Source organism: Salvelinus sp. IW2-2015, linkage group LG17, assembly GCF_002910315.2.
Source record: "Salvelinus sp. IW2-2015 linkage group LG17, ASM291031v2, whole genome shotgun sequence".
In the NCBI taxonomy this organism is placed as follows: Eukaryota; Metazoa; Chordata; class Actinopteri; order Salmoniformes; family Salmonidae; genus Salvelinus; species Salvelinus sp. IW2-2015.
Genome location: NC_036857.1, coordinates 7354700 through 7375139, shown reverse-complemented (window position 1 = coordinate 7375139; position 20440 = coordinate 7354700). Strand labels below are relative to the sequence as shown.

Here is a 20440-nt window from a genome sequence, read left to right as displayed (position 1 = left end):
AGAGATATCCATAATATCATTCTGATTGTGCAGATACCTTTGAAATGGCTATTCTATCAGTGGTAATCAATTGCTTTGTAATGAAGTGTTGGCCCTAACATAAGGCTGCCTCACCTGGTTGTGATGTTGAAACTGTTACTCTGCCCTAGAAGTCCTATTCCATTTGCAAACAATCTGGCTGGGTCACATTCTCTGTCAAGGCCATTCAGACCTCCTGTCAAAATATATACCATTCAACAAAGTCACAGTCACAACATTACTGAAAATATTATAGTGACATCATTTTTTTTTTTTTTTTAACTTAAAACATTTTCTATCCATTACAATGGCCTTAAGAACTCCTATCCATTGCAATAAGCTTAGTCACCAGGCTTTATGACAAATCTACTATACCTTCCCTTTCAGCTCCAGTCCGACACCTTCACTTGCCTCTTGTAAAAAGCCAGATGCACAACAACCTCGGAGGCGAAATTGGCACCCACTTCCCAACCATACTTCCGCCGTAGCGTGTACACCAGCGATGAGGAGCAGATATACCACCCTATAGGAACTATCTTTGTACAAGTTCCATCCTCGTTATCGGAACACTTTATTTTCGGCGGGCTGGGGCCATCTGTCACCTTGAGCCGATGGCTGCCCGAGCTGTTTGTGTCTATGGTGACCTCTGCTAGGGTTCCCACGAAACCACCCTTGACCTAAAAAAAGGATGTAAGCATCAAATGTTATCATAAAAGCTGTTAGTATATACTTTAAATGAAGAGTAATGCAATATCTCTGGATGTAATGGCCATCATACATTGGAGGCATTAGCTGTCCAGTCTGCCGGGCCGGTTACATGCAAATTAAGCTTGTACAACAAATAGGTGCTGTCTGAAAATCCCTGGTCCGTCTCTCCTGCAGTAGGGCATGCAATACAATTATGGTTCTATTCTAACTCTGTCAGAGGTCACCTAAAATAGACAATTTCAGACAAAGACAAATATATATGTATTTGTCTTGTTGAATGGTTCATATTTTAAACATTCTATTTTTACTTACTTTAAAAGGACTGCCAGGAACACTGACCCCTCCAAGTCACACAGATAGCGTGTTTGGCCAGAGTGGTTGGAGTGTAGTAGCAAGTATAGAGGCTCCGCTCTTTACGAACCACCTCCACATTGACTGGGACTTCATCAAATGGGTTAGAGGAATATACACATAGAATAATCTTCACGTCCAACTCTGTAAACCCTGGTTCAACCCTACAACAGAAGACGAGACAAGACAAAACTAGAAAGTTGTATAACATAAGGTGAATGCACCAACTTGTAAGTCGCTCTGGATAAGAGCGTCTGCTAAATGACTTAAATGTAAATGTAATAAGTCCTACTTTAAGGCCATATACAACAGTAATAACTGTAGTGAATACTAATGAACATCATATCTAGCACAGTTCTTTATGGCAAAGAACTTTAGCAAAGTGGGACCGGAGTGCCAAGTCTAGGTCCAAGAGGCTTCTAAACAGCTTCTACCCCCAAGCCATAAGACTCCAGAACACCTAATCAAATGGCGACACAGACTATTTGCATTGCCCCCTCCCTCTTTTACACCGCTGCTACCCTGTTCTAAATTACTAACTGAACAAAACAATTTACTGTACCTAAATCTCAAGTACAGTTTACAAAATAATTGACAAAATCCTTTCATATGCTGCAAGACTTCTGCATCTCTGGAGAAGAGCAGAATGTTCCAAATACATGGACAAGCACAGAATGACCCAAATACATGGACAAGCACAGAATGACCCAAATGCATGGACAAGCGCCAAATGACCCAAATGCTAAATAGAGCAGAACAAATGGACCCAGTAACTGCAGGGAGGCACTCGTCTTGTGTGGGTAGCATTTATTTTTATTCGGGCGTTTGTGGGACATGAAGACTGTCCTCGATCTCATCTTCATCACAGGTCACATGCACAGTGTTTTGCCCTGGATTTGTCCATAGAACCTCAAAACACAAATCACCTTTGTGTAAAAACAAGGCTAGCCAGATTGCCTGTTATGAGCACTGATTAACATAGGAGAGGTAGAGCAGTAACAAACCTGATTGGGGATTGAGGGGGGCTCCAGGTTTCAGTTGAGCTTTGGGGAACATGGAGTGGTAAGTCATGATGGACTGCTCATCCACACGAGGGTCAATGATCTCCTCTGGGGCAATGACCTGGATGCAAAAGAGAAACAATGGTTATGTAAATGTTTGTCCTTTCCTGATGAATTATGCTAGCACCAATTATTCCCCAAACTGGCCTCTTCAGGTCACATGCAAGGTGACATCGCCCCTACAAGCTAAAACAACGTGCATGATGTAAATCTGCTACATTTCATGTATTCCTTTCACTATGAGCAAAGGACTCTACTTCCTGAAGGCTTTGTTTGTGTGGTGAATTCTGTAATGAGCGATGATTACCCACCCCCCCAGAGGCTGTTCCCGAAGGTTACAACCTAAAATGAAATCTGTACAAATTCCTAGAGTTACACCAATGTACTGGGAACCATATGGGATATTGAGGGGTGCTGCACACTCATAACAAATCAGGGCACGTACGTTTTGAAATGTCAGCCCTGTTCCCCTGTGATTTAGTGGTTTATTCAGTATGTGGAAACCACAAGAGTGTTGATAGTCCGAGGACTCACCTGTGGCACTCCCAGCCACTCGTCAGCCTGCTGCATGGACACTCTGGCATTGTCTACTTGCTGTACCTCGTCCCAGCTCTCCCAGTCTGGACACAGGCCTGCAGGCAGGGAGAAAGACAGAGTATCAAAGATCAGGTTCTAGACTATATAAGGTATAGGAAGTATGCCTTACCCAGTAACAACAACGCTGGATGTTGTCTTCATGAATCCAGTTATAGTTCACCTGGGGCCAGTCCGTCCACCAGTGTCCCAAGAGCCATGCCATTCTGCCAGTCCTGGCTGAAGTTGGTGATAGGCAGTTCGGGCACCTTGTCCAGGATCCACCCAGCAGCCGTAGCTCAGGGGTCTGTTTTTTGGTCTTGTCCTGGCCCTCGTCCTCCAGTAAATGAGAAGAGATGGAGTAGTGTAGGATCCACACCAACCCCAAAATCACCTTCATATTCCCGTCCACAACGGCCTTACTGTCTGTTGAGGCAGCACCATATTATACCCACAAGAATGGATGGGAGATCCAGTGTTATCTAACACAAACAGTATCACACATCTCCCAGGGTAAATCAAACAGTCCATTAGTCTTCACTTTTATAACATAAAAAATTGTGGCAACATGTGCAAAGACATGACTGTACATAGTAACTGTGAGGTACATTAAACAAAGACTGAACCATAGAAAACTGGCCAAATTGTATAATTACAAGTAATGGTACATAGAAGTTAAAAATAAATATGGTATCTGCACAATGCAACCCCATTCAACCTCATGTAAAGTGTAACCAAAGAAGTGTGACTTTGTCTTCTTCCTTATCTTGGCCTGGCTGCCAGACTGAAATTGATCCCTGAGCATTTCAACATGTCACTGACCTATGGACACCAGCTTGACATTCTCCTGTTCCAGAAACTCGAGCGCAACAGAGACATTATCCAGCCTCATCTGTCTGAATGTGGGCCTGGTGTGGTACTTCCTTGTCTAACCCTGGCCATAAAGAGGCTTTTATTCTCTATTTTGGTTAGCCCAGGGTGCGACTAGGGTGGGCATTCTAGTTTCTTTATTTCTATGTTTTCTATTTCTTTGTGTTTGGCCGGGTGTGGTTCTCAATCAGAGGCAGCTGTCTATCGCTGTCTCTGATTGGGAATCATACTTAGGCAGCCTTTTCCCACCTGTGTTTTGTGGGTAGTTGTTTTCTGAATAGTTTAGTATCGTTACAGAACTGTTCGTTTTCCTCTTTGTTCTAGTGTTCTGATTTAATAAAATATCATGAACACGTGCTGCGCTTTGGTCCAGTCATTTCCAGGAAGAGGATCATGTCATTCCTGAACATCTTCTTATGGCTCAAGACCTCCAGTAGGGCGATGAGAGTCAGCCCGTCGTTTAGGTCAAACTGAAGGTCACCTATGAACCCGTTTACACACTTCAGGTGCTTGTTGCACCACCGTGTGATGGTGTTCTTCTGGATATTCTTCAATGGTGCATCATCTGTCAGGTTACACACACTGTGTTCAGCCAGAGAGACCTCGCTCTTGGTAAATGGCATACTGTAATATACTAACGTTGCTTGTTCCTTGTTGCTTTTTTCCCCTTCCTCTGTTTCAAATCTGTCTGTCTCCCCATAGTGCGGTGGAGCTTTTAAAGGAGGGTGAGTTGTGGAATATGAGAAGTGATAACCTCACAGATTTCAGGAGTTTTTGCTGTAGAGGGACAAAATATTCCCTCTGTGTTATCTTAACACAAAACATTGTCCAAACTGTTAGTATAGAAAGAAGTGCATCAGACACTAGATTTCATGACCTCACTAGGATGTGTATTGCGGGTTATTGGATGGAGGTCAGTAAGACTACCCCTCGGATGTAAAGCTGATCTCCATCTGGGGGCCCTATGTGTAAAATCTGCTTCCAACTCACCCTCAAACATGTAGATCCCCTGAACGCAGCTCTCTCCAGATCCCAATCACCTGAATTCTAGTCACCTGTTCACACACCTGCATGTCATTATCACACACTATTTAGTTCAMTTCTTTGCACCCCATCACTGTGAGGTATTGTTTGTTTTGTGACACGTATTTCAGAGTGCTGGGTTTCCCGTGAGTTACTCCTATGTATGATAGTTTTTGCCTGCCTCACTAACGACGCCTGTACTTTAGCCTATCGGATTGCCTAATCCCCGGACTACGTTACTAGCCTTTTCCCTGCCTGTAATGTTGCCCTTTTGGACCTCCAATGTATGACCTTCTGCCTGCCCCTGGACCCAGATACCTGTTGCCTCCTGTGGTCCTTTGCAATAAACACCTGCTGTGCCCTGCGCTTGAAACCAGCTCTGTCTCCCCTCGTGTTCATTACATTATGACTAATATCCAGGCCTGATTTCATCCCTACACCCCCTGCCTGCATTGATGTTATTCATGATTAATATCAGGATAAGACTATTATTACATATAATTTGATGGGCGAGAAACATCTCACCTTATGTTGCCCGTGTAGCAGCCGTAGCTCAGGGGTCTGTTTTTTGGTCTTGTCCTGGCCCCCGTCCTCATTGAGATGGACTGCAGGAAGGCGTTGAGGGGTGTGTGTGCATGCGTGTTATTGAAAAATGGTGACTCTACATCTTTGCAAAATACTGAAACAAGAGTCCTCTAAATGCCAAACACATGTCCAAGTTTAAGGTACTTTCCTCTGTTTCTTCCAAAAGCACCTTTTCTGATTATCAATAGTAAAGTAATATCCATCAGAGATGCCTAGAGAAGTTCAAAGAACCTGGCATGATAGATACTTTGTAGCCTATGGCCAAATCAACAACTGTTCAACATGACTCACATGCCATACTGTAAACATTGAGATTTCATACGGTCAATGAGAGGTTTCTACCAACCCAAACTTAACATGTGGCTCCACTTATTGTCTAATATGTGGTACTGGAGAAAAATAATCATGATTATGAGATTTAGAATGTTTAATTAAGGTCACACAAAGTACATTTTAGAGCAAATAGTTTTACTTTAAACTATATTATCACCGCCATTATCTTTTTCAAAATACAGTACATTTTGCACAATTATTTACATTGGAAAAAGCAATGCTTGAATTACAGTATATTTTGTGGTGAATTTAATTGGATGACAAATGAATTGATACTAGAGGTTTAAATTGCATGCAAACATTGATTCAAAAGGGAGGTAGGCCTACTGAATAGTCAACAGTTAACATCAAATTGACTTTTTGGGCTCAAGATCATTAATCTCTGGGTATTCCTTAACCCTTTTTACCAGAATTATGTGAGTGAGTGTATGCAAATGATCTAAGATCATTCACCATGTATTCACACATAGCTTAGGCGTTGCAACGCAGCAAATTAAAGTTTAAGGTGAATTTACATATTTTACTGGACTCTAAAACAAAGAAAGTGTTTAGGGCAGTTGGACCTTGAAGACAGAAGGTCTTTCTGCAGTAATATTAAACATTATCAGTGAGGATAACAGTGTACAGTATCTTTAGCCTATATTCATTGTTGAAATCCTATGAGAAGATAGAGTCCTAATGTAAAACATAAAGAGAAAAACAAAAATGCATTTATGAGTTTCTGAAATTAGAACTTTAGGAAGATTGAACTTGTCTTTATTTGTACAGTATATTTGATATTCATTTCTCAAATTTCTCTCTAAAATATATCAATGAAACTATAAGTATTCAACTAAAGGGCTCTCCTTGTTAAAACATCTGAACATGAGTAAACAACTGAACAGATCAGGAGGCAATGCATTTAATAGGTTTAGTGTACAGAAGTCTGACCATATGTACGTATGTGTGCATGTTTGCACTCATATATCCTTGTGTGTGTGTGTCTCACACTCAGGTCCTGGCGTAGAGCACGGCAGCAGTCATAGTCGCTACCACGGCAACTGCATGAGGCACCCAGACGATCCATCCACTCTGAAATAGGAAGTGACACAAACTGAAACACTGACCTCAGCACCGTCTGACAGGCTGCTCTAGCCCTTTAACAGCACCCGATTGGCCAAAGCTGTCATGGAATGCACAGAGAACAATGACGGTTAAAAGCAACATGTTCACATAGAGCAAGACAAGACAAAAATCAGCCCATAGAAAGAGAGATTCGTTAGATATTAAAGATCCAGGCAAGAGGAGAAGATGTCATATTAGAAATGTTAGTTCTGTCATGGGGAGACATCGTATTTTCCTCAGTATTTCAGAGGAACGAGAGAGACTTTTCAATTTCGAGACTTGAGATTTGTTTCATGCAGTGTGCTGACAGAGACAAACAATGCAAGATGTAGGCCGGGTTGACTGGACAGGAGTACGGTGTACCTTTCTACCACAATGCGCCGAAGCACCAATACAGCAAAGCCAGGATAAGGCCGATGAGTATGGCTTGGACAGGCAGCAATAGGGAGGTCTACAGGAGGGAAGGGATATAAAGACATCGTTGGGAATGGGTGAGTTTGACCCCAGGAGAGTGGGTCAACTCATCAAATATACTGTGTTTATTAAACATTAGGAACACCTGCTCTTTCCATGACATTGAATGACCAGAGGAATCCAGTTAATTTTTTTAATTTTTACATTTAACCTTTATTTAACTAGGCAAGTCAGTTGAGAACAAATTCTTATTTACAATGACGGCCTACTCCGGCCAAACCCGGACGACGCTGGGCCAATTGTGCGCCGCCCTATGGGACTCCCAATCACGGCCGGATGTGATACAGCCTAGATTTGAACATGGTACTGTGGTGACGATTCTTGCACTGAGATGCATTGCCTTAGACCGCTGCGCCACTCAGGATAGCTTAAAAGGTTAAAGCTATGATCCTTTATTGATGTCAATTGTTAAATCAATTGTTAAATCCATTTCAGAGGAGAGACAATTGAGACATGGGTTGTGTATGTGTGCCATTTAGAGGTTGAATGGGCAAGACAAAAGATTTAAGTGCCTTTGAACGGGGTATGGTAGTAGTTTTAAGTGTGTCAAGAACTGCAACACTGCTGGGTTTTTCCCACTCAACAGTTTCTCGTGTGTATCAAGAATGGTCCCCCACCCAAAGGACATCAGCCAACTTGACACAACTGTGGGAAGCATTGGAGCCAACATGGGCCAGCATCCCTGTGGAACGCTTTCAATACCTTGTAGAGTCCATGTCCTGACGAATTTAGGCTGTTCTGAGGGCAAAAGGGGATGCAACTCAATATCAGGAAGGTGTTCCTAATATTTTGTACACTCAACGTATATTGATATCGGTACAATAAATACACAACACAATATGTATCTGACCATATTCTAGCATACTACAAGCGTGTCCAAGTGTGTCTAAGTCTAGAAGCAATAGTCAAGGGACAAGCGGGTTGGGAGGAGGGAGGGAGCAGTTGTGGTGTGATTAGAAATGCTCTGGTGAATACCTGTTGTATCCTGTGCACGTGTCGAATAAACTCTGAAACTTTTCAACTTGAAACTCAAAGGAAGGGGTAGCCTGCTACTGGTGCTGCTTGAAGTCAATTTCATCTCAACTGATCTCAACTCAACATTTGAATTCAACCCAACATTTCCAAAACATATATATTTACAGCATGCATGTTGAAGACCTCTTCTTAGTCGCAGTATATTTTTTAAAGTCTTGATAGTGGATAACTCACTTTGTTTCCTTTCTCCCGCAGCATTTTCAGGTCAGCTTTACACTCCTCAAGCTCATCAGTGATCGACTGCTTTTCCTGTTCGGTTCTCTCAAACTTCTCCTTCAGGTCTGACAGCTCGGTCTGCGTCTCTTCGTACTGAAAACAGAGAGGTTATAAATATTACAGGGCGTTCATAAAACATGCATAGTTTGAGCAACCGTAAGGCTTCTGTTTCAAAAGGGATAAAACAGCGGTTGTAAAAGTCCAGGCCCTCATCAAATACTTTGAACAAATACTTCCTTCCTCCCTTCCATGTAGTGACCACTGGGCTAACAAGATAGGATTGTGATAATTATGCGTTCCATTATATACTTAAGCAATAAGGCCCAAGGGGGTGTGGTATATGGCCAATATACCATGGCTAAGGGCTGATCTTATGCATGACGCAAAGCGGAGTGCCTGGACACAGCCCTTAGCCGTGGTATATTGGCCATATACCACAAATCCCTGAGGTGCCTTATTGCTATTCAAAACTGGTTACCAATGTAATTAGAGCAGGAAAAACAAATGTTTTGTCATACCCGTGGTATACGGTCTGATATACCACGGCTGTCAGCCAATCAACATTCAGGGTTCAAATCACCCAGTTTATAATGTAGCTTTTTTTAGCCTATCCAGTCATGTCAGATCATAGATCAGGGATTACTTCAAGGAAGAGAGGAAGACAGCATGCATGTGCCCACCTCTCTCTGCAGGTCCTTGGTGCGGCCGTCTGACTGGTCCAGCTGGCTCTGAAGTTTGGTGTTGTCCTGCTGGTGCTGCTCCTGCTGGGCCCCCAGCCTCTTCTCCATCTCCACCTGAGAGAGCTCCAGGGCCTTCAGAATGCTGCCCAGCTCAGCACTCTGGGCACGCGAGCTGGGGGAGAGAGAGGGGTAGAAAGAGAGAGAGAGACAGAGGTTCAGGAACAGTGTTACTGTCTATGAATGATTTGTAGACCAATGTATTCTAATTGTGACCATTTCAATGTCAAATGTATTGGTCTGTTAATGAGAGTGTGTGTATATATATGTGTATGTCGGTGTGTGCACGAAAGAAAGAGTCAAAGATAACTGGGCATTAGAGCAAGGGAGAGTGTGAGAGTGGCAGAGACAGACGTGCAAATACTGGGACCATTTCTGAGTTGAGTTGCGCCCAATCGAATCTGTGTATGATGTTTAGGCACAGATGCTCTTGCCAGTTGTGTTTCAGACTACAGACTGACCTGGCCAAATCCTTCTCTAGCTCCTTTTGCTTCTTCAGCATGGCCTCTTTCTCTGAGCGCATGACAGCACTCTCATTCTGTAGGTTCCCCTTCTCCTTCTGGTGAGCCCTGAGCAGTTCCTCCTTCTCCGCCTTGAGGGCAGCACTCTCCTTCTGGTGTGTATTCAGCACTTCCTGTTTCTCCAAGCGCAGGGATGACACCTCCCTCTGGAGGCTGGTGCACTCCCTCTGCATAGACTCCATTTCACCTGCTGTAGAAAACCATAGGGACGCTCAGACATGTCATTATATCACAGCCTGGGTGATAGTCTGTTTCTGCTTCAGCCAACTCCTTGATACTTTCAGTAAAACTATTTAGTCAGTCTATTCGGGGCTAATTAGCTGCCCAAACTAAGTTGATGTGGATATACTTTCACATGGATGCAACTTTGTGTACAAATGCTTTATAAATCACATAAATAACACTCCTTATTTCAGATAAATATTGTGTGTACAGAGTATCAATATTTGTTATGTATTTTCTATGCATTGTATATGTAGTACCTTGCAGTGGTGGAAAAAGTACCCAATTGTCATACTTGAGTAAAAGTAAAGATACCTTAACAGAACATTACTAAAGTAAAAAGTGAGACACCCAGTAAAATCCTACTTGAGTAAAAGTAAAAGTATTTGGTTTTAAATATACTTTACATATCAAAAGTAAATGTAATTGCTAAAATATCAAAAGTAAAAGTAAAAGTATAAATAATTTCAAATTCCTTATATTAAGCAAACCAAATGGCACGATTTTCTGGATAGCCAGGGGCACACTCCAACACTCAGACATAAAAAAAGCATTTGTGTTTAATGAGTCCGCCAGATTAGATGCAGTAGGGATGGCCAGGGATTTTCTCTTTAAGTGCGTGAATTAGACAATTTTCTTGTCCTGCTAAGCATTCAAAATGTAACAAGTACTTGTGGGTGTCTGGGAGAATGTATGGAATAAAAAGTACATTATTTTCTTCAGGAATATAGTGAAGTAAAAGTAAAAGTCATCAAAAATATCAATAGTAAAGTAAAGTACAGATACCCAAAAAACAACTTAAGTAGTACTTCAAAGTATTTTTACTTAAGAACTTTACACCACTGGTACCTTGTGACTCGGCAGCCTTCTGCCACTGCTTGCTCTGCTGCTGTAGGTCACCTTGGAGGCCGTTAATCTCACGCTCATACTTGCTGGCTGTCTCTCGCCACTTCTCCATATCCTTGGAGACGGTTGCTAGGTTACCCTGGACCGTAGAGACCTCCCGCTTCCAATCGGCGGTGGCAGCATCAAGGGTGCGACGCAGCGTCTTCACTTCTTCTCGGGATCTGTGCAGTTCATCTTGTGAACTCAGGGAGGCGCTGTCTTTCTGTTCTCTAAGGACCCCCAGCTCGTCCTGTAGCTGACGCAGCTGGCCTGCTCACACAGAAGACAGTGGACATTTTTAAGGATGAGAAGAGTTATATCAGTGCCGGTCCTTGCTGTTCTGCCCCAGCAAAACTAGAATAGTCCCAGTAAGCAAAATGATGTTGAAAATACATATTTTTCCAGATGTTGAAGTTAGGTTCAATTTAGGTTCTGAATGAAAGGTGAAAAGATATTTTCCATGTTTAAAATACCTATTTTCCAGAACGTTGAAAAGGCATATCTTCCTGATGTAAAAAAATACCTATTTTCAGGACATTGAAATCAGGTACATTTTCTTGACATTTTTTTGTCATTTAGCAGACGGATACTTGGTTACCCTCAACAGCTCAGGAAACCTGAGCACATGGAAAAGGCTAATACTAACGTCAACACTTGCTATAGTGGTCCCTAACAGTAAGTCAGGCCTGGAGTGCCACCCCAGTATCCATGCCCCCTTCTCTGGCCAGGCAGAGCCCAGCCATTGTGTCCGAAGGGCTGTGTGGGTCTGCCTTGGGGTCTGAAGCCATAGTGGGGAGGACGTGGAGGGCCGTTATATCCTTTAAAGGGCCCCATCTTCTTCTGCTTGGGCACTGGAGGACGCCACAAAGGAGCAGCTGGGTAGATCACCTGGTATGTGTGGCAATTTTGGAGGACGGTAGGGGAGGGACGATTTCCCTGAGGTCACTATCCTCATCTGAGGATGAACCGGAGTGGTAGTCAGACGTCACCCTCTCCACAGCGCTGGTCACCTTCTTAGTCACATCCTCATCACTATCACTCTTCTGAATGAAAGTTGAAAATACTTATTTTTCAGATGTTGAAAATACMTATTTTACAGATGTTGAAAATACGTATTTTACAGATGTTGAAATGAAGCTCATTTTTGGTTCTGAATGAAAGTTTAAAATATGTCATTTATAGACGTCTATGTTTGGGCCAAATCAAGGCTGGTCCAGACCGGACAAAATCTGAACCAAACATAGATGTCTTTGGATGTGGAAATCAAGGCCGGTCCGGAACTGCACCAACAAAAGACATCCAAAAGGCGGTGAAGCTCTCTCTATCTCACAGGACTGAACCAACAACACAACTACACACAAACTTTAACCACATATACAATAGCCTAGATTCATGAACAGTGACGCATACATACAAAAACTCAGCTCTACCCACACACATTCCTACACATTTCTCACACACCCCAAAAGTAATTCTAGTAAGGAAGATCCAAGGCAACTTCAAACAACACACACACACTTTGGTCTATAGTTACCGTGTAGGAGTTTCAACTGTTTTGCAGACTCGTCAGCTTGCTGCTTGTTGGCTCTCCTCTCCTCCTCCAGGAGACCTATAATGTATGACACAAATAATACAATAAGTTAACTTCTCTAACTATGAACATTCACTGCTGCAGCTGTTGTGTGAAGGTGTGTATGCTTGTGCCTGTTATCTTTATACAGTATTGGATAATGACTGTAAGTCGCTTTGGATAAAAGCGTCTGCTAAATGGCATATATTACTATTATATTATAATCCACTGTTGTGTGAGTGTCATTCCCAAAGCTTTTCCATTACCTTGCAGTTCCATGCATTTCAGTTTTCCTGTGTTGGAGAGCTCCTGGGCCTCACGAAGCTCCTCGTTCAGATGCTTGATGACTTTCTCTGAGTCACTTGTTCCCGTGTTGGATCGGTTCATCTCATCTGGGAAAGGAATGGTGGTAAATACAGTGTTCAGCAGAAGACAGACCAACATGACAGGGTGGAGACTTACAGTGCATACGGAAAGTATTCAGACCCCTTGACATTTTCCATATTTTTTTATGTTACAGCTTTCTTCTAAAATTGATAAAATAATTTCCCCCCCTCATTAATCTACACACAATACCCCATAATGACAAATACCCAATTTTTTGCAAATGTATAAAATATAAAACACTGAAATATTACATTTACATAAGTATTCAGACCCTTTACTCAGTACTTTGTTAAAGCACCTTTGGCAGCGATTACAGCCTCAAGTCTTCTTGGGTTTGATGCTACAAGCTTGGCACACATGTATTTGGGGGGTTTCTCCCATTCTTCTCTGCAGATCCTCTCAAGCTCTGTCAAGTTGGATGGGGAGCGTCGCTGCACAGCTATTTTCAGGTCTCTCCAGAGATGTTAGATCGGGTTCAAGTTCGGGCTCTGGCTGGGCCACTCAAGGACATTCAGAGACTTGTCCCGAAGCCACTCCTGCATTGTCTTGGCTGTGTGCTTAGGGTCGTTACAAATTCACCCCAGTCTGAGGTCCTGAGCACTCTGGAGCTGGTTTTCATCAAGAATCTCACAGTACTTTGCTCCGTCTATCTTCCCCTCGACCCTGAGTAATCTGCCAGCCCCTGCTACTGAAAAACATCCCCACAGCATGATGCTGCCACCACCATGCTTCACGTACAGTTGGTGCCAGGTTTCCTCCAGACGTGACGCTTGGCATTCAGGCCAATCTTGGTTTCAATCTTGGTTTCATCAGACCAGAGAATCTTGTTTCTCATGGTCTGAGAGTCTTTAGGTGCCTTTTGGCATGTGCATTTTACTAAGGAGTGGCTTCCATCTGGCCTTCTGGAAGGTTCTCCTATCTCCACAGAGGAACTCTGGACCTCTGTCAGAGTGACCATTGGGTTCTTGGTCACCTCCCTGATCATGGCCCTTCTCCTCCGATTGCTCAGTTTGGCCTGGGGGCCAGCTCTAGAAAGAGTCTTGGTGGTTCCAAACTTCTTCCATTTAAGAATGATGAAGGCCACTGTGTTCTTGGACCTTCAATGCTGCAGAAATGTTTTGATACCCTTCCCCACATCTGTGCCTTGACACAATCCTCTCTCGGAGCTCTACAAACAATTCCTTCGACCTCATGGCTTGGTTTTTGCTCTGACATGCACTGTGGGACCTTATATAGACAGGTGTGCGCCTTTCCAAATCATGTCCAATCAATTGAATTTACCACAGGTGAACTCCAATCAAGTTGTAGAAACATCTCAAGGATGATCAATGGAAACAGGATCAGTGGTGGATAAAGTACCCAATTGTCATACTTGAGTAAAAGTAAAGATACCTTAACTTGCCACACGGAGCCCTTTTACGGGATCATTTTCGTAAACAACTGCTGAATTGGCAGCGCGCCAAACTCAAAAATAATACTAAAAATATTTATAATCATGGAATCACAAGTGAAATATACCAAAACACAGCTTAGCTTGTTGTTAATCCACCTATCGTGTCAGATTTTGAAAATATGCTTTACAGCTAAAGCAATCCAAGCGTTTGTGAGTGTATCAATCACTGCTAAAAAAGCTAGCCTTAAATTAGCTTGGTCACGAAAGTCAGAAAAGCAATAAAATGAATCGCTTACCTTTGATAATCTTCGGATGTTTGTACTCACGAGACTCCCAGTTACACAATAAATGTTATTTTTGTTCGATAAAGATTAGTTTTATAACCAAAAATCGCCATTTGGTTTGCGCGTTATGTTCAGAAAACCACAAGCTCGTTCTGGTACTGAAGGGCAGACAAAAATTCCCAAAATTATCCGTAATGTTCGTAGAAACATGTGAAAGGTTTTTTATATTCAATTCTCAGGTTGTTTTTAACATACATAATCGATCATATTTCAACCAGACGGTAAACTGTTCAATTCTACAGAGATAGAAAATGTCGAGCCAAATCTCTTCTGCGCAGGAACCAATCAAAGGACACCTGGTCATCCACTGACGCGCTTTGATAAATCTCGCTCATTTTTCAAAATAAAAGCCTGAAACTATGTCTAAAGCTTGGATACAGCCTGAGGAAGCCATTGGAAAAGAAATCTGGTTGATACGCCTTTAAATGGAGGAGGGGCAAGCAATGGAACAAGGATTTTTGTTTTTTAAAAGCACTTCCGGGTTGGAGTTCCTCAGGTTATCGCCTGCAAAATCAGTTCTGTTATACTCACAGACAATATTTTGACAGTTTTGGAAACTTTAGAGTGTTTTCTATCCCAATCTGTCAATTATATGCATATTCTAATATCTGAGCCTGAGAAATAGTCCGTTTACCTTGGGAACGTTTTTTCCCAAATATAAAATTTCTGCCCCCTAGCTTTAAGAGGTTCAAGAAAATTACTCAAGTAAAAGTGGAAGTCACCCAGTAAAATACTACTTGAGTAAAAGTCTAAAAGTATTTGGTTTTAAATGTACTTAAGTATCAAAAGTAAATGTAATCGCTGAAATATACTTAAGTATCAAAAGTAAAAGTAAAAATAATTTCAAATTCCTTATATTAAGCAAACCAGATGTAACAATTTTCTATATTTTTTAATTAACGGATAGCCAGGGGCACACTTCAACACTCAGACATCATTTACAAACGAAGCATTTGTGTTTAGTGAGTCTGCCAGATCAGAGGCAGTAGGGATGACACGGGATGTTCTCTTGATATGTGTGTGCATTAGACAATTTTCCTGTCCTGCTAAGCATTCAAAATGTAACTAGTACTTTTGGGTGTCAGGGAAAATGTAAGGAGTAAAAAGTACATTATTTTGTTTAGGAATGTAAGTGGAGTAAAAGTAAAAGTCATCAAAAATATAAATAGTAAAGTAAAGTACAGATACCCCAAAAAACTACTTAGTACTTTAAAGTCTTTTTACTTAAGTACTTTACACCACTGAACAGGATGCACCTGAGCTCAATTTCGAGTCTCATAGCAAAGGGTCTGAATACTTATGTAAATAAGGCCTTTCTGTTTTTAATATTTTGTAAATGTGCAAAAATGTCAAAAGCGTGTTTTTGCTGTTTTGCCCGATTTATTCCATTTTAGAATAAGGCTATAGTCAAGGGGTCTGAATACTTTCCCAATCCACTGTATCTACAGTAGGGGCAAATGAGGACAAATATTATCATAAAATTATAGATGACTGACATTAGCCACATGTGGTCTCGTACTTTCTATTACCCTCGTTAGGCCTTTGCGAGATTCCAAAGCTAATGTCAAACTTGACTGAATGTCTGACTCTCTGGACTATTTTGCCTCCCCACTCCCTGCCAACAGATTACATTTAGCCATGGATGAAATGTGAGATAATTTCCCAAGATGACCAAAAATTTTACTATTACATAAACTAATTACATCCCAAAAATAGAATAATTAATAATGTCATCTGAACTCACATATCGGGGTCCGCTTATATTAGCGGGCACTTATAGTAGTCAAGCCCTTTGATGTACCCTCAAAGTAATCACATTTCTCACAGTTTCAAAGCAATGACCTCTACTGACTATGATTTCATAGGTCGAAAAGATGACTAGTAGAGAAAGCAACGCATAACTCTCTCTCAAAATAGATGGAATAAAAGCCAGCTAAAACTCTTCTTCTAATCTGCCAGGGCTGTAAAAAGAGACGACCTCATCCTAGATCAAGCGTTGGCAGAGGCCAAAACAAGACGCCATAACAGATGGAGCCTGTGCACCATAAATGGAGATATCAGAGGGCTATGACATCACTGTGGCAGACACTGTATCAGTGCAGAAACTAACAATATGGGTGTTTCAGATAACAGACATGCACACACAACCTCGCACACTCGCTAGCTCGTTTAAATACACATGTGCAAACGTTACTGTGGAATATTAGCTTTGACGTCAAACCAGAGAACTAATCAGAGATGTTAGTTATGCTAATCAATGTCCATAAACAAAGCAGTGCTTAGAGTCTGCTGGAGGCTGGTGGTGCACCCCCCCCACCCCTGTTCAGGCACATGACCTCCCACTGTGTGTGAAGACAGGGAGGAATGCTCTGGCCTCTATCTGAGAGAGTGCGTGTTTGTGTGTGTGTGCATGTGTGTGCATGTCTGTAAATGGCTGAATGAGCATGAGAACGTGTGTAGGTGTGTGTATGGATGTTTGCGCGGAGCATATGTCAGGAGCTGAGTCAGTTTCGTTGTGTGTGTTTCTCTGAGGAAATGGATTCTTCGTGAGGAGCTGAGTGAGGTTAAATGTGTCAGCGTGTGTGAGAGAGAGCGAGAGAAACTGAGAGAGAGAAAGCAAGAGATAGGGAGAGAGAGAGAAAGCAAGAGAGAGGTAGAGAGAGAGAAAGCAAGAGAGAGAGAAAGCAAGAGAGAGGGAGAGAGAGAGAAAGCAAGAGAGAGAGAAAGCAAGAGAGAGAGAGAAAGCAAGAGAGAGGGAGAGATAGAGAGGCTGTGTGTGTGAGAGAATGTGTCCGATAGTAAGAGGATGTGTTAGAGCAGGGGTGTCAAACATATGGCCTGTGGGCCCCAAAAAATACAAATAAAAAACGATATTTCATTTAAAATAACTCAAACCAAATCGAAACTGTGTAAAAATGATAATGGACCTACCATACCGTTTCCTGACTGTGTTCAGCTCGCTAATAATCACCAAAATGAAAGCTAGACAGTCAGGGAGCTTATAAAATTCCAAAAACGTTTGAGGACTATTTTATGCAAATTCTGACCGCGAGGAAATATAACCAATTTTCAGTGCGGCCCTCCAGATCTCGTTAAAAACCGAACACGGCCCCCGGAATGTATTTTGTTGTTGACATCCCTATGTTAAAGGTTTATCTCTCACTGACACATCATGGTTGGCCATTACTTCTTGGGATATTTGGTGTCATCAAATGATGCCGGATGAAAAAACACAACTCTGGAATATTCCTTTCTACGTCTAAAAATATTTCTCAGACTTGCTGGTTCATCGACCATTACGTTCCCTCATAGGCACCACAGAATGAATGTAATGAGAATCCTTCTAACCCTTTTTCTATTTTTACATCTCATCATGCTGAAGGCTATAGCCGTCATGCTCCATCCACCCTAATGTCTAAGCCCGCTACCATTGTGGCAGCCATTCAAAACTGAGTCAGAGGCTTCATGATTCCCTGACCGGTACTGTATTTTTATACATTAACACTCACAAAGAAATCTTCTGGTCTAGGCCTGATGCTTTGGTTTACAGCTACAGAATATACTGCAGGTGTAATGATTCCTATGTTATAAGGGTAACTTCATATTATAAAGCTCTGATGAGATTTACACTATAAACTGTGAAAAAAGATAACCCTAAGGTCAAATGTGTTATTGTTGTTATGGTGAATAGCCAATGTGTTCTGTATAGCCTATGTGACTAGTGGCATTACTAATTAATTGATCATGCACAATTGATTCACTCACAGACATGCATCAGGAACATACACAAGGTACTCCAGTGTCCTCTCTAAAATGTTATTCTCTTGTTAGAATTGGTTGTCAATCCTGTCAACCTAAATGTCAATACTGTCATTTAACAGTCATTTGAGGTGATCCCTAATGTATTAAAGGCTCCTTCAGATTACGGTTTGATTCCACTTGAAACCAGAGAACTGTGGCCCTAAACACAATGCCTTTTATAGCAATGCGAGCTCTTAAATGTCCCGTTTCCACACCCAGTCTTTCCTTTACAAAGTCTCTCTCTCTTTGACCCTTTCCTCCTCACTCGGCAACGAGGTCTGGGATGACTTGCACAAGTCCGTAATAGAATAGGAGGTGACTGGTTAGAGACATCAGAACTGATCCCGGTCAGTTATTATAATCTGTCCAATTACATGTAATAAGAATAAAGAAAAGGTCTCACTCACCTTTAATGAGTGTGACCTTCATGGGTTCTTTCAGCTCCTGATGATCCATTTGCTTATCTGCAAAAAAGGATACATTATCATTTCATATGAGTACAGTGACTTTGCAAACAGTTCGGGGTGAGAGATGAGCTAACTTGAGAATAAAATATTGACAAGATATCATAGCAGAAGAAGAAATCAATGACATAACATATGAAGCACAAGACTGAAAAATGTAATTGAATGTGAAATGAATGTGCATACAACATACATTGAGGACTTTATGAAGAGATGTTGTATTACAATTCTATGAAAGCAATTAAAAATGAAAGGATAATAATTGAAAATAATAAAGCCTATATAAGTACATTACATTTCAAAACATATAATAATGTGATATTACCTCAGGTCAGGTGTTCTCTGCTATAATCAGTGCTGGGGCTACAGCAGTCCCTGGCATGAAGAATTCTTTCCAACTATCTGATTTTTCAGATGCGAAATGGAATAGTCCATCTGAAGAGGGGGACATCAAATGCAATAACAAAGACTATCCATCAGACTGCCAAGCTATTTTCCAAGGCATGTTAGGAAAAGAACCACTGGTACAGTAAAAATGACTGGTTGATTACCTTGAGGGTAGTCAAAATCTAATGATAGAGGTCATCCAGATCAAAACAATAATTGTCACAAATAGTCCCCCCTCTTCATGGTGGAGGGTCCCAGTCTTTCCACACTAGGTCATGAATCTGACTGGGGCATCTCGGAAGCTGCAGCTGCATACTGAAACAGAGGGAGGTTTTGTTCAGGGAATGAGCTGCTCCCAGGCCAGTTGGTACTGATGTAGAAATGGGGGCTTAGCCTAACAATAGGACCTTCCAATGTGAGATTGTGTGAGAGTGGGTAGTGTGTGAGTGTATGAGTTTCTGAGTGTGTGTATGTGTGTCTGTGTGTGTGCCCTTGTTATGCCAAGTAGGGCACTGCCATTTCCCTTTAATTTAACTCCATGCTGACCATATGTTTCCATAAGGATAAATTATGCTGCAACATTTTGAGCTCTGAAAGGGGTACTGTTGACAATAAATGCAGGACATAGAATAAACAGAAACAAATGATGTGGAGTATGACATAATATAAACTGGTGTAATGTTAGAAGTGGAGAATGCAACTAATACACTGAACTAATGTGGTGTGACATTAATACGGTTAGGAGGCTTTGCCAGAAGTTCAGAATGGGACACAATAATAAAATAGATTTAGCAAAACCAAAGAGACTAATCTAGGAAATCCATGAATGAGGGAAATACTGCCAGTACACTTCCCTGATACATGTGTAAATATTGTAATATAAATTGTGCATTCCTTTATTATACTTATGCTAAAACATTTTATTATTTCATATTGTTGTTGCATTGTCGAGAAGGAACCTGCAAGTAAGCATTTCATTGGACAGTGTATACCACGTGTATCCTGTACATTCAACTAATAAAACTTGAAACTACACAGTCTCAAGAACAACCTAGAGAACTGTGAATCAAAACAGAATGAAAAAATAAAACATAAATACCACCAGGGTAATACTGCCACTCAGGTGTGTGTTTGTGTGTGTGACAACAAAGTACTGTGACTTCCACAGTACTACAACGTTTTTCCTCCTAGACTGAATGGATACATTTGATCATCCATGTACAGATTAGTAYAAATGAAGAAGGGAGTTAATAAAATATTTCCTGTAGGGACCCAAGTTTTTTCTGACCATTTGATGTGACCTGGAGTGGAGAAAATATGGAACCTAATTAAAGGGTTGAACTAGGGCCCCGTTTGTTCTAGTCAGGTCATGTAGTTA

At 41.6% G+C, this 20440-nt stretch overlaps 1 protein-coding gene and 1 pseudogene across 2 annotated transcripts; both read right to left on the bottom strand.

Moving 5' to 3' along the window:
• Positions 1-119: 119 nt before the first annotated feature.
• LOC111977172 (filamin-B-like) lies at positions 120-4204 on the bottom strand (annotated as a pseudogene).
• Positions 4205-6407: 2203 nt separating this feature from the next.
• On the bottom strand, positions 6408-19090 carry slmapb (sarcolemma associated protein b). 2 transcript variants are annotated; one of them, XM_024006587.2, is made up of 10 exons: positions 19001-19090; positions 18619-18675; positions 12553-12678; positions 12251-12325; positions 10681-10986; positions 9550-9799; positions 9032-9203; positions 8310-8444; positions 6990-7077; positions 6408-6593 (listed from the first exon to the last, which is right to left on the bottom strand). In XM_024006587.2, the coding sequence occupies exons 2-9, from the start codon at positions 18665-18667 to the stop codon at positions 6994-6996; spliced, it is 1197 nt and encodes a 398-aa protein (XP_023862355.1). In that variant the 5' UTR covers positions 18668-18675; positions 19001-19090; the 3' UTR covers positions 6408-6593; positions 6990-6993. The 2 variants fall into 2 exon arrangements, with proteins under 2 accessions (XP_023862355.1, XP_023862356.1); XM_024006588.2 differs by lacking the exon at positions 6990-7077.
• Between the last annotated feature and the right edge of the window lie 1350 nt (positions 19091-20440).